Source organism: Gorilla gorilla, chromosome 2 (genome assembly GCF_029281585.2).
Source record: "Gorilla gorilla gorilla isolate KB3781 chromosome 2, NHGRI_mGorGor1-v2.1_pri, whole genome shotgun sequence".
In the NCBI taxonomy this organism is placed as follows: Eukaryota; Metazoa; Chordata; class Mammalia; order Primates; family Hominidae; genus Gorilla; species Gorilla gorilla.
The window spans coordinates 160,459,069-160,471,439 of record NC_086017.1 but is presented as its reverse complement, the minus strand read 5'-3'; the positions used below and the strand labels follow the sequence as shown (position 1 = coordinate 160,471,439).

The window sequence follows — 12,371 nt, the reverse complement described above, 5'->3', positions numbered from 1 at the left end:
TTCTTTCTTTCTTTCTTTCTTTCTTTCTTTCTTTTTTTTTGAAACAGAGTCTCAATTTGTCACCCAGGCTGGAGTGCAGTGGAACGATCTCGGCTCACTGCAACCTCCGTCTCCCAGGTTCAAGTGATTCTCCTTCCTCAGCCTCCAGAGTAGCTGGGATTACAGGTGCCCAGCACTATGCCAGGCTAATTTTTGTATTTTTAGTAGAGATGGGGTTTCACCATGTTGGCCAGGCTGGTCTCGAACTCCTGACCTCAGATGATCCACCCGCCTCAGCCTCTCAAAGTGTTGAGATTACAGGCATGAGCCACTGCGTCAGCCCTACCTTTGTTTTCTTAATAGTAGGAAAAATATGCCTTTATTTCTGTTATGATTTTTCAGAGAGGTAAAGATAATAGATGCAAACTCTTGGAAGGAAAGCTGTACTGATCTAACCAAGATATTTTGTTTTTCTCATCCACCAGTCACTTTCTCAGTCCTTTCTGTATCCCTTGCAATTTGAACAAAGCTTGGTGAATAGTGTGCACACAAAAAGCACACTAGGTGAAAGACAGATACATAAAGAGGGTAAAGTCAGGACATTTTAACAAACCTATCAAGCTCTAAATATAAGCCTCCTTGGTGGTTTTCTCTTTAACCCTCTCTCCACTGTTGGATGAAATTTGCTACATTCAGTCCCAGTTCCCACCCCAACTTCCTTCTTAACACAGGGTCAGGGTTAAGCCTTCAGTGCTTTAATCCAGAGGAAAATGACTTATTTTAAAAGGCAGTGAAAAACACCGCATTCCTTTGGCACAGGATGAAGACCAGCTCAGCTCTTCAGTTGTTGATCATTGTCTATTGTTCTCCAAACAGTAAACCAGTATTTCACACTGAGATTGTCGGCTGCGGGTATATTCCAATTCCCCGTCTCGTCATGAATATGAAGTGAAGGGCTCTGACCCTGGAAGTGGTAGGTAATCTCAAAAAAAAAAAAAAAAAAAAAAAAAAAAGAGAGAGAGAGAGAAAAGGTCAGGTAGGAAGAAGAAAAATAGACTTTCTGTGACTGTATACTCTTGAAATCTCCCGCAGGTTCTAAGCAGGGCAAAATGGGGTCTCGGAAGTGTGGAGGCTGCCTAAGTTGTTTGCTGATTCCGCTTGCACTTTGGAGTATAATCGTGAACATATTATTGTATTTCCCGAATGGGCAAACTTCCTATGCATCCAGCAATAAACTCACCAACTACGTGTGGTATTTTGAAGGAATCTGTTTCTCAGGCATCATGGTAAGTATGAATTTGGAGACTTGGGAGAGAAGGGGGAGTTGTAATTGAGACTTAACTTGTAACTAGTAAAAGTAATGAATAATGGAAAAATCATTCTGCTAATCTTGGGTGTAGGATTTGAAAGAGGGATGGGGGTGAAGGGGCAGGTAATCGGCTAGGAGTTGGGACATAGCTCTGTTTTCAATAAGCTGCTCAGCAATGCAGCTCCAGTAATGCAGGAAATTAGTCCTAATGAAAGTCTGTGGGACACTGGCCTGTAAAAACAGTATGTTCTCATGAACCCTGCATATCAATTTAAGCTATTTGATCTTCAGTGGCATTGCTGTTTTCTAGAACAGATTTTCTGTCTGCACTCATGTTTTTCTAGCTTGAAGGGGCATTACGACAGCATGAAAAAAAAGCAGAGACTTGGCTATTCAGACAAACCTGCATGTAAATCTAAGCTCTGTCATTTGTTCCATGAGACCTTCAGCAAGTTACTCAGTATCTTTGAGCCTCAGTGTTCTAATGTGCAAAATGTGAATAATGGCATTTACTTTTAAAGATAAAATATATATAAAGTGCCCAGGAGAGAGACTGGCATGTGGTAGATAGCCAGTGACTGTTGTAATTATGATTATTAAAGAATGAGCTGTGTCATCATTAAAATAGTCCTACATTAGACCCTATTAATGGAGGGAGTTTTTGAAAAGTAAATGGAATTATCAATGGCAAGAATCCATGAACGTTTTCCTGATGACTTTGTGCTCTTTAAAAATAAACAAACTGATAGTAAATCATGTTGGCAACTCAGAGGAAAAGACAATTTCCTGGTCAAGTCATTTCTAAAAATAGTGCATTATGGACTGTAAGCTAATCAGACCACCAATAATGTAGGAGAAAATTCATTATAATCTATTTCTACATCTTTTAGGGGTTTTTAATTATTATATTTGAATAGCTGTGTTGTAAAGCAATTTTCATTTAGTTATTCATTTTGCACATTAAATTAATAAACTTTAAAATATTAATATCCAATGCTATTGATGTTGCTATGAAATAAGTACATAGCTAATATTGGCTGCACTACAAATAAATGTCAGTCTTTTCGGGAAGAGTTTGGTATAATATATCAAGATCCATGAAAATGCTTATGTCGTTTGACTCAGTAATCCTACATCTCTTCATTTTTTCTGAGGAAATCATCCAAAATAAAGGAAGAGCTATGTGTACAGATGTTTGTGGCTGCATTGGTATAATAGTAAATAACTAGAAGAAGCATCTTGCAGAGAAGTAGCAAAATAAATTATGGTACATTCACTTCATACAGTGGTGAAAATTATAATTATGAAGATGTAACAACATGGAAAATGCACATTATTTCATGTTAAGTGAAAAAAGACACGATAACGTTGTGGGTAAATTACTATTGCAGCTGTGTCAAATAGACATATGTGGGAAAACACCAGAAATAAATGCATGAAGACTCACGAGGGTGGTGGAATTATGTGTACTTTACCTCCATTATTCTTGACTCCTCTGTATTGCAGTTATATTTTAAAACAAAAAAAGAAGGCAGTGTCTCTTTCAACAGTTGATGCCTGAGCAATAAGACTACAGGCTCTAGGTCAAATTATCTCTATCAATATTGTAATGAAGCTGGTTACTATGCTTTGGCCTTGTCTCATCATTGTTTCCCTCGATATGCAATTGCAATAGATGGAAGAGTTGCAAGACATAACCAAGATTAGACCAGAATTTCTTTCAATCTGTCATAACTAATGATGTGGAAAGGAGGGGAATATAGGACTCTTTTGCTTATATTCCATGTAAAAATTAAAACTAGGAAAAGAAACCTGTTCTCTATTTTTTTCATCTTCCAGGAATTATTAAAATATATTACTATAACTGCATCAAATCCTTTTAGGAGAAAGGAGAATATAGGTAAATAATTAAATGAACAAAAAAATTAATGAAAGCTGAAGAAATTTGGAAACTAGAAACATTGGCTACGAAGAGTAAAATAACAGTGAACTCAGCTGTGGGATTCAGTCCTAAATAGTGAGAGTAAAAAAATGGGTGGAGAATTTCCCATAAGCAATTCATGATCTGTATCTAGTCTAACCAGAAATTATAATGAAATTATAATGGTAAAGAAATACATGTTCTTTCCAGAGCTCTGGCCTTTTGCCTAAAATAAAATTTTAAAAAAGGAAATAAGATGCATTGATTCTCCCACTTTGTTGGCTTGATAGAGACAAAACACATTGAAACAATTTAAACCTGAGATGGTTTGAATGCATGGGGAAATTGAAGTCACTTTAAAGAGATATGGTTTCAGATTAACTGAGCCTCTCACCTCCATTCCCAGAGGACAGTAAATGAAGAGAGGTTGGCAAACTACCAAGCCTGCTGAATGATTTTCCTTGGTTCTCCACAACTGAGTCATTGAGAAAGGCAGGTTTTGCTGCCCAGGGTGGTATTCTCCTGTCCATCCATTTACTTCTCCTTAATCATTAGCTTTTGATGGTTGCTAACCATGATAATAATAGCTAACATTTATCAGTCACTATGAATCAACCACTATACTCAAAATGTCACATATATTACCTCGTGACAATCTCTTGATACCATTTTATACAGAAGGTGTCTCAAATTCACACAGCTAGAAAGTGACAGAGCTTGGATTCAAATCCATATCTACCTGACCCCAGACTCTATGCTTGAAGATGCTGTCCTCTGATTATAAGCACAAATGTAAACTAGCATTTCATTGCTAACATTTTATGTCTTCCCTCCTATAGATGCTTATAGTAACAACAGTTCTTCTGGTACTGGAGAATAATAACAACTATAAATGTTGCCAGAGTGAAAACTGCAGCAAAAAATATGTGGTAAGAGCAACAGTTTTTTTGAGGATGGTTGAGTGGGCTCCAGCTTTCTTTCCTCTCACTCAGAAACACAAAAATATTGACAGTATTATATCCTCACTACTGTTGAGTACAGTACAGAGATCAAGAGTTTACTGCCAAGATCATCTTCCATTTTGCTTAGTCTTTCCTCCACTTTTGTTCCACTGATGCACTTTCAGAAAATCAGCATTTAAAGGTACCTAAAATTAGGAAATAATACTTTTTTTTCTGAGTTTCCATTAGTCTATTTTTTCTTTACAAACTTTATTGAGGGCTAAATTACATATAATAAGTGGCATCCATTAAAAGTATGCAATATCATGAGTTTTAACAGTTGACTACACTCATGAAACCACCATTGCAGTCAAGATAACAGAATATTTCTGCCAACCCCCAAAGATTAACCTTTGATTTACTTTTTGTCATTATAGATTAGTTTGTATTTTATATATGTGGAATCATACAATATTTGTCTTTTTTATCTGGGTTTTTTCATCCAGGATAATAATTTTTAGATTCATCCATATTGTTGGGTGTATGTGATGTGAATTTTTTAAGTTGGCACTTGAAAAATAGTTAAAATAGTATCAGGGTGAATAATACAACCGCATTTTCTAAGCCAGTGCTCCTGCGTTTCTACCATTCTCCTTCTCATCCTCTTCCTCCTCTTCATCGTTTATTCACACTTGCATAGCACTTTATAGTGCTTTCACATTTACTCAGTGAATTAAGTCATTATTGCTCCTATTTTATAGATGAAGCACTTGTGGCTCAAAGAGAACAAGTGATTATTAGCTAGGAGTTTTATGATGATATCTGGTAGGCATTTTTTGCAGCAGTGCTTCTACCTGTTAGCTTCATATTGCAATCACCTGGGAGCTTGGAACAACACTAATGCCTAAATCCCATCCCCAGAGTCCCTGATTTAGTTAGTCTGAGGTACAACCTGGGCGTGGATATGTTTTAAATCTCCCCAGGATATTTCAATGCGTAGTCAAGATTGTATGGCAAATTTTCTTTGACCAATGTCTTTTAAAAATTAAATTCGTTGCTTTATTTAGTACTGTGTCCCTTATGGAGAAGAACTGAAAATTTAAAATACACTCTGTGTGTGTGTGTGTGTGTGTGTGTGTGCGTGTGTGTGTGTGTGTGTGTATGCTATGGTTGCCAGTTTCCCCCAATGAAGAAATTCTTCATTGATCTTCCCAGTGAATATTTTTTCCAGTTTTCCATAAAGAGGATATAGTAATGTCATACTCAGTGAAATAATTTTAAACAAAGAAATGTTATTGAGATGATTTTTATTCCTAAAATCACAGGTTTGTTGGTCTTACTTTTTCTGGTCTCAGCTTTTGAATTTATTGTCAATTGGTTACTGCATGTTACTATTCTGCTGCCTACTCTCACCCTGCAATCAACATTTCTAAAGCTAATTTTTCCCCCAAACCAAATAACCCTTCTTGATATCCTTATTTCTGTCTCCTTTTTATCCAAGCTCCAGCTCTGTATTTTTTTTTTTCATCTCCAGCTACTCATTTCCTCCTTAATGTGTTTTCCTCCAATGTGTGTCTTTGTCACCTCAACTTGCATCTGTCTCCAAGCTGGATCCTTATCTTTGAGGTCTCTTACTTCCAGCTTGTGTGACCACTGCCAGAGCAATCTTCCAAAAGCACATTTTGGGCATATCACTTCCTGCTCAAAAACCAATTACAAGACTTGTTTAAAAAATAGTTTCTGGCTGGACACAGCGGCTCATGCCTGTAATCCCAGCACTTTGGGAGGCCAAGGCAGGTGGATCCCCTGAGGTCAGGAGTTTGAGAGCAGCCTGGCCAACATGGTGAAACCCCATATCTACTAAAAATACAAAAATTAGCTAGGCGTGGTGGCACGTGCCTGTAGTCCCAGCTACTCAGGAGGCTGAGGCAGGAGAATCGTTTGAACCTAGGAGGTGGAGGTTGCAGTGAGCCATGAACAGGCCACTGCACTCCCGCCTGGGTGACAGAGTGAGACTACAACTCAAAAACAACAACAAAACAACAACAACAACAAAACCCCAGCTTCTTCCGGGTCTATGGCAGGGTAAGCTCAAAATGAACCTGGAACATCTTGTGCCAGAAAGCAAGAAAATGTTCAAAGAATGACAGGAGTCTGTCAAAGGGCATAGGAGTTGACCTACAGGGATGTTCACATTGGCCAAATTTGGACCATCTGTGCTTCTAAAAGAATAATCGCATTTATGGATTATAGAACAATGAATTAGAAGATCCGTGAGTCCAGAATATATAGACAGAGGCAAAGGAGAGAGGAATGGGAAATGGAAGTTGTTCTGTGCAGAAAAATGATAACATAAATGCAGAGAAATTATAGCATTATGAAAGCAGCACATTGGAACCGCAGTGATAGCTGGTAATCAATGAATATGAGGATCATCAGTGGATGCTAAATCCATCAGTTGAAATGTTATTAAGAAACAGAATATGACACTGTCTCAAAGCATCACCTTGGCAGTTATTTACTAATTGCCAAGAGGAAAATGTACCTATCCAGGGAAGAGATCTGAAGGATACTCTTAACCAAGAGATCAAACTTAGCACCACCCTTAGCATGAAAGGCCCACAACGTACACCACACCCATTAAGTATTCTCGCTAAAATGTTTGAATTCAATTGTGAGAAAATAATCAGAAAAGCCCAGAATGTGAGACGTCTACACGACAACTGTCTGGGATTCTTAAAAACAGTTTAACACCCCAAAAAACAAAAAGGCAGAAAGACTAGTGTAAATTAAAGGAGACTAAAGAGATGTAATCTTGTACATAAACCTTTATTGGATCCTGTACAAAAAAATTTAAAAGTTACAAAATAATAGAATGTTTTTATTCTTAGGAGATGTATGCTGAAATATTTAGGGGTGAAATATCATAATGTCTGCAACCTAATGGCTCAGTAACAAAAACACATAATAAATACATACGTGTATATATGTACAGGTGTACATATATACTTTGCATGAATATATACACACATACACACAGAGAAAGAGAGAAAGCACAAACAAATATGGTAAAATATTCATGTAGGTGATTCTAGATAAAGGATATGTAGGGGTTTATTGTGCTATACTTTCAACTTTTTTGTAGATTTGACATTTTTTAAGGTTGGGAGGAGGGAAGTCCCTTGCCCTGAAGGATAAAGTCCAGATTTCTTAACCTGGCATTCAAGGGCAGCTCTGGCCTGGGTCTACCAAGCTGTACTCACTTTTTAAGCTACTCAAGGGCTGAATTGTGCCCTATCAACCTTGTTTTCCCAGCGTTAGTACCATGTCAATCTGTCTTCAGAGCCTTTCTCCTCACTCATCTGAATAAATCCCTCTTAGATTAAACCTACTTTCTCACAACTCTGGTTGCACTGATCTGCCCGTGAATAACACCCATTCTCTCTACTCAAATGAAAACACCCCCCTCTCCATCAGTCCTATCGTCACTTGAATATGAATATAAATATCAATACTATACCTGACATTTTCCTTTATATTCTTGTAAAGATATTTTAATATCTTTATAAGAGGAGAGCAGAGGTCATAGCTTATAATTCTTAGAGAACCCACTCCACCTAGAAAATAACAGGTCTTCAATAGATAGTTATGGGTTGATTGATCACATCCTTCACTGCATTTTCATAAGAGGAGATCATTATTTTGATATCAAAATTCCACAAGGAAAGAATAAATTTAGTAAATTACCTAGTTACCTCTATGTGATGCCAAACTAAACGTTATTTAAAAACTTATTTTTAAGATCAAATAGGTTTGGATTACTTTTTTTTTTATTTCTATGTGGGCATTTAGTATTGTATAGACTGCATGAGCTTGGGTGAATAGGGGAATGTAGCTATCTGACAATTTATCCACAATATCCCCTTGTCGCATTCTATGGTACTAACCTGCTTCTATGTTTTAATTTAGACACTGCTGTCAATTATCTTTTCTTCCCTCGGAATTGCTTTTTCTGGATACTGCCTGGTCATCTCTGCCTTGGGTCTTGTCCAAGGGCCATATTGCCGCACCCTTGATGGCTGGGAGTATGCTTTTGAAGGCACTGCTGGACGGTAAGGAATAATTCCCCAAACCAAGGAGGTCGGAAAATCAGAAACGCCTGGCCTCATGCTCAAGCTCACGCTCATTTTTCATGATCACTTTGGGGTTCCATGTGGCTGTTTTAGTGCAGAATTTTCCTGTTAGTTTACTAATATCCAGACCAATTTGTTCTTGCACAGATCTTTGTTTAGATTTTTTTCTTCAGTCTTTTAATGCCATTTTCATTCAATGTCTTGAGGCTGTCATGGAGCTATCCAAATGAAAGGTGTGTTTCTCCCATACCTCAGATTAAAGTTGTGTGGTTACTATGGTCTGGTCTGGTAAGAGCTGGAGCTTATGGCCTGGGTGGATCCAGGAACTCAGTTTTGTTTTATGGCCAGGTTGGACATGTGGTCTCTTACAAGTGTAAAAGGGCTTGAGAAGGAGAGAAACCATGGTGCTCTTGGATGGTGCCACTCAGGGCTATAGTAGGAGGGATGATAAAGAGATAGAACAAGGCAGGATGAGCAGGAAAGTACAGTCTGAGGTCCAGGAACATGATTAGGTGCAGGAGTTTGTGGAATGAGCCAGAGCTTATGCAGCTTATACTGGAGAAGGGTCTAAAGAGGTAGCCTTGCTCAGAAGGCTAGTAATTCAGTCAGGAGTCTCACAACCCAATCCCGGATCTCAGAATGCCTCACACTGGCGTTGAGCTGGGCTTATTGGGTTCCCAGCACCAGATGCAGATTAGGAGGTAGCAGGTCCCAGAAAGAAATACAGAAGAGGTCCAGAATTCTAATGGAGTAAAATGAGGGAATGTCTGTACCATTCACTGGGGGAAGTTAAATTTTCTTCTCAACTCTCCATGATTAGCTTTATTGTTCAAGGCCCAGGTCCATCTGAGGTCTTACATGTGCATCTAGGCCTACATGGCAGAGCTGCTTCTGTGACTGTAGTTGCCTTCATTCTGAAGATTTTTACATGGTGCCATATACCATGACCTTTCTTAGCAAACATGACTCTCCCTCAGGTCTCTCCTACTTGCATATCCATTTATAGGCTCTCTGCAAGAAGAAAAATATGGCTCTTTTTGCCCAACCCCACAGGCAGTCAGACCTTATGGTTGTCTTCCCTTGTTCCCTAAAAATCTCTGTTATTCTGCTCTTTTTCAATGTGCACTGATTTCATATTGTTCAAACCACATGTTTTACAATCAATTTGTACAGTTAACACAATTATCACAGTGGTCCTGAGGTGGTGTACATCCTCAACTTATGAAGATAACAGGATTAAGAGATTAGAGTAAAAACAGGCATAAGAAATTATAAAAGTATTATTTGGGAACTGATAAATGTCCATGAAATCTTCACAATTTATGTTTCTCTGCCGCGGTTCCAGCCAGTCCCACCATTTGGGGTCCCTGACTTCCTGCAACATTGCAAGTCATCTTGTTTTAAATTGCCAGATGATCTGTGCAGAGCATGTACTAGGAACAGTCTAGAGGAGGGATCTGGAGGGACTCATTTCCCTGGCAGCTGAGATGGAGATAAGGGTAAATGGGGGTATGAGATAGGTTTAGGGAAATTTAACAGAAAACCACATCTGTATTGTACTTGACAGGTTCCAAACTGTTTGTATATACATTCTTACCAAATATTCACAATAACTCTGGGGTTAGATATTTTAACCCCATTATCAAGATAAGAGTCTGGAGGGCCAGGCGCGGTGGCTCATGCCTGTAATCCCAGCACTTTGGGAGGGTGAGGCAGGCAGATCATGAGGTCAGGAGATCGAGACCATCCTGGCTCACACGGTGAAACCCCGTCTCTACTAAAAAAACACAAAAAATTAGCCGGGCGTGGTGGCGGGTGCCTGTAGTCCCAGCTACTTGGGAGGCTGAGGCAGGAGAATGGCGTGAACCAGGGAGGCGGAGCTTGCAGTGAGTGAAGATGCGCCACTGCACTCCAGCCTGGGCGACAGAGCAAGACTCCGTCTCAAAAAAAAAAAAAAAAAAAAAGTCTGGAGGCCAGAGGGGTAAAGTTCTTTGCTCAACATCCTGCAGATCCAGATCCAGGAATTCTGATTTCATATTCAGTGCTCTTTCCCATTGGAGACAAGAGCCATTAACAATATAAAGAAATTCTCAGAGTGCCTCTATTTCCTGGAGCATTAGAAAGTAGAAAATAAATAAAGGTGGGGAAAGAGTAAAAAAGAAGGAAGTAGGAAAGAAATGGAAGAGGGAGAAAGAAAAACAAAGAGGCCATGGGGGTGATAAGGCAAGCACAACATTTATAACACACTAAGTATCTAGCTCAGTGCTATGCATAAGATATGTCCAGTATGTGTATCTGAATGGTTTTTAAAATGTATTAATTCATATCTAATAACTATATATTTTAGTTATACAGTAATTTCTCAAACATACAAATGCTTGTAGCTTTCTTCCTTGGACCCAGTATGTAGATTTGGCCATGGGTCTCTCTCAGTTTCCTTACAGATTCTAGCATATGGATTCAGTGCCTGGAACCTGCACATGTTGTGGAGTGGAACATCATTTTATTTTCCATTCTCATAACCCTCAGTGGGCTTCAAGTGATCATCTGCCTCATCAGAGTAGTCATGCAACTATCCAAGATACTGTGTGGAAGCTATTCAGTGATCTTCCAGGTAACAGATTCTCATGGGCACCTGTAGCTCATCCATATTTCCCCCACTTCCCAGGATTCAATGAGGCTTTTTGAAAAGACTCTAGAATTCCATCACTTTCCCCCCATTTCTATTGCCCTCATCTTTATTCAAGCTCTAATATCTCAATTTTTTCTGATATCCCAATGTGTCTTGGCTTATCTAGAAGGGTTGAATCAACTCAGTAATTGTAAAATCTGCATTTCTTGTTGTATGGTAAGGCTTCATAAGTGTTTTGAATGAGCAAAGTTTTAGTATTCTACATAGAGATAACTCAAAGCATGATGAAATTTTACCATTTATCAAGAATTTCCCTGTTCATAAGTTAAGCAAAGGCTCAGAACCTTATCTCATTGAAATAACTTCTCTTCTGAATGCTGCTACATTCAACTAACAAACCTTTATCTCAAGTGCATAGTGAGTGATTTTGAAGAAGAAGGGAAATATGTATTTATCCCATTGAAACTACTTCTACTTCGTCTGCTAAAATACTAATGTTAATTTAGTTATGGTTGAAACTGCTATCAAGAAGTCCAGAGTGAAGAAAAATTATGAATGAGATGGCTTGTATTTTGTTTAACAACAGAATGTGTAATACCTTTCCTAGCAATTTCTAAGAGATGTTTTTTCTGTTCTACCATATTTTGAATATGAAATATAAGTTTAAGTTTCTACCTGGATTACGGATTACTAATCAAGCCAAGTTTATAACTTTAATCACTTTGTTTTTCCTTTTTTCCTATAGCCTGGAATCATTTGAATAAGGACAAAATGTTTTCCATTATCAAGACATGGCCATCTATCTAAATATTATATCAACTGTGTAGACTTGAGGGCAATATTGAAATGATGGTGCTTTCTGCATTTGGTGTTTATTTGTGAAAAATTTGCAGTCCTCACTGCACATGCAAGTATACCACCCTTCCATTTAGTATGTTTTTAAGTAATATGCATCAGAAACTTCAGAAATACTTCTGCCCTTTGATCAAACAAATCCATTTCCAAGAATCTGTACTAGGGAAGTAAATAAGAATATGAGAGAAAGCTTTATGCAAATATGTATATTGCAACATTATTTAATATTCTGGAAAATTGGAAACACCCCAAAATTCTAAATTCAGAGGAAGGATTAAGTAAAGAGTGGTACATACTGTAAATGTTTTCTGACATTAAAAAAATTAAATAAAAAATAAAGAGTACTACATGGTTGTAAAATTACAGTCATCACAAATGATGTTTTTGAAATTATGAATAATGCTACATCAAAAAGCAGGTTACAAATTCATGTTTACTATATAACTATTTAAAGCAAATGAAACACTAATAATCAAAGTTTAGGATGAAAACTAAATCTAAAAGGAAATATAACAAAATGCCAATTATGCTTGGTTTGGGGCACTGATGACCCTTCTTCCCACTTTTCTATATTTTCCAAGATTTCTTTATTGAATATGTT

At 37.8% G+C, this 12,371-nt stretch overlaps 1 protein-coding gene across 1 annotated transcript; it reads left to right on the top strand.

Moving 5' to 3' along the window:
- The first annotated feature begins 725 nt into the window (after positions 1-725).
- On the top strand, positions 726-12,117 carry TM4SF18 (transmembrane 4 L six family member 18). Its single transcript, XM_004037830.5, has 6 exons — positions 726-952; positions 1,072-1,265; positions 4,049-4,138; positions 8,120-8,262; positions 10,717-10,897; positions 11,661-12,117. The coding sequence occupies exons 2-6, from the start codon at positions 1,089-1,091 to the stop codon at positions 11,673-11,675; spliced, it is 606 nt and encodes a 201-aa protein (XP_004037878.2). The 5' UTR covers positions 726-952; positions 1,072-1,088; the 3' UTR covers positions 11,676-12,117.
- Positions 12,118-12,371: the final 254 nt, after the last annotated feature.

Coding starts and splice junctions, on each gene's coding strand:
- TM4SF18 (XM_004037830.5), top strand. CDS start 1,089: ATGGGGTCTCGGAAGTGTGGAGGCTGCCTAAGTTGTTTGCTGATTCCG. Junction 1,266..4,048: donor TCTGTTTCTCAGGCATCATG/GTAAGTATGAAT, acceptor TCCCTCCTATAG/ATGCTTATAGTAACAACAGT. Junction 8,263..10,716: donor TTTGAAGGCACTGCTGGACG/GTAAGGAATAAT, acceptor GGTCTCTCTCAG/TTTCCTTACAGATTCTAGCA.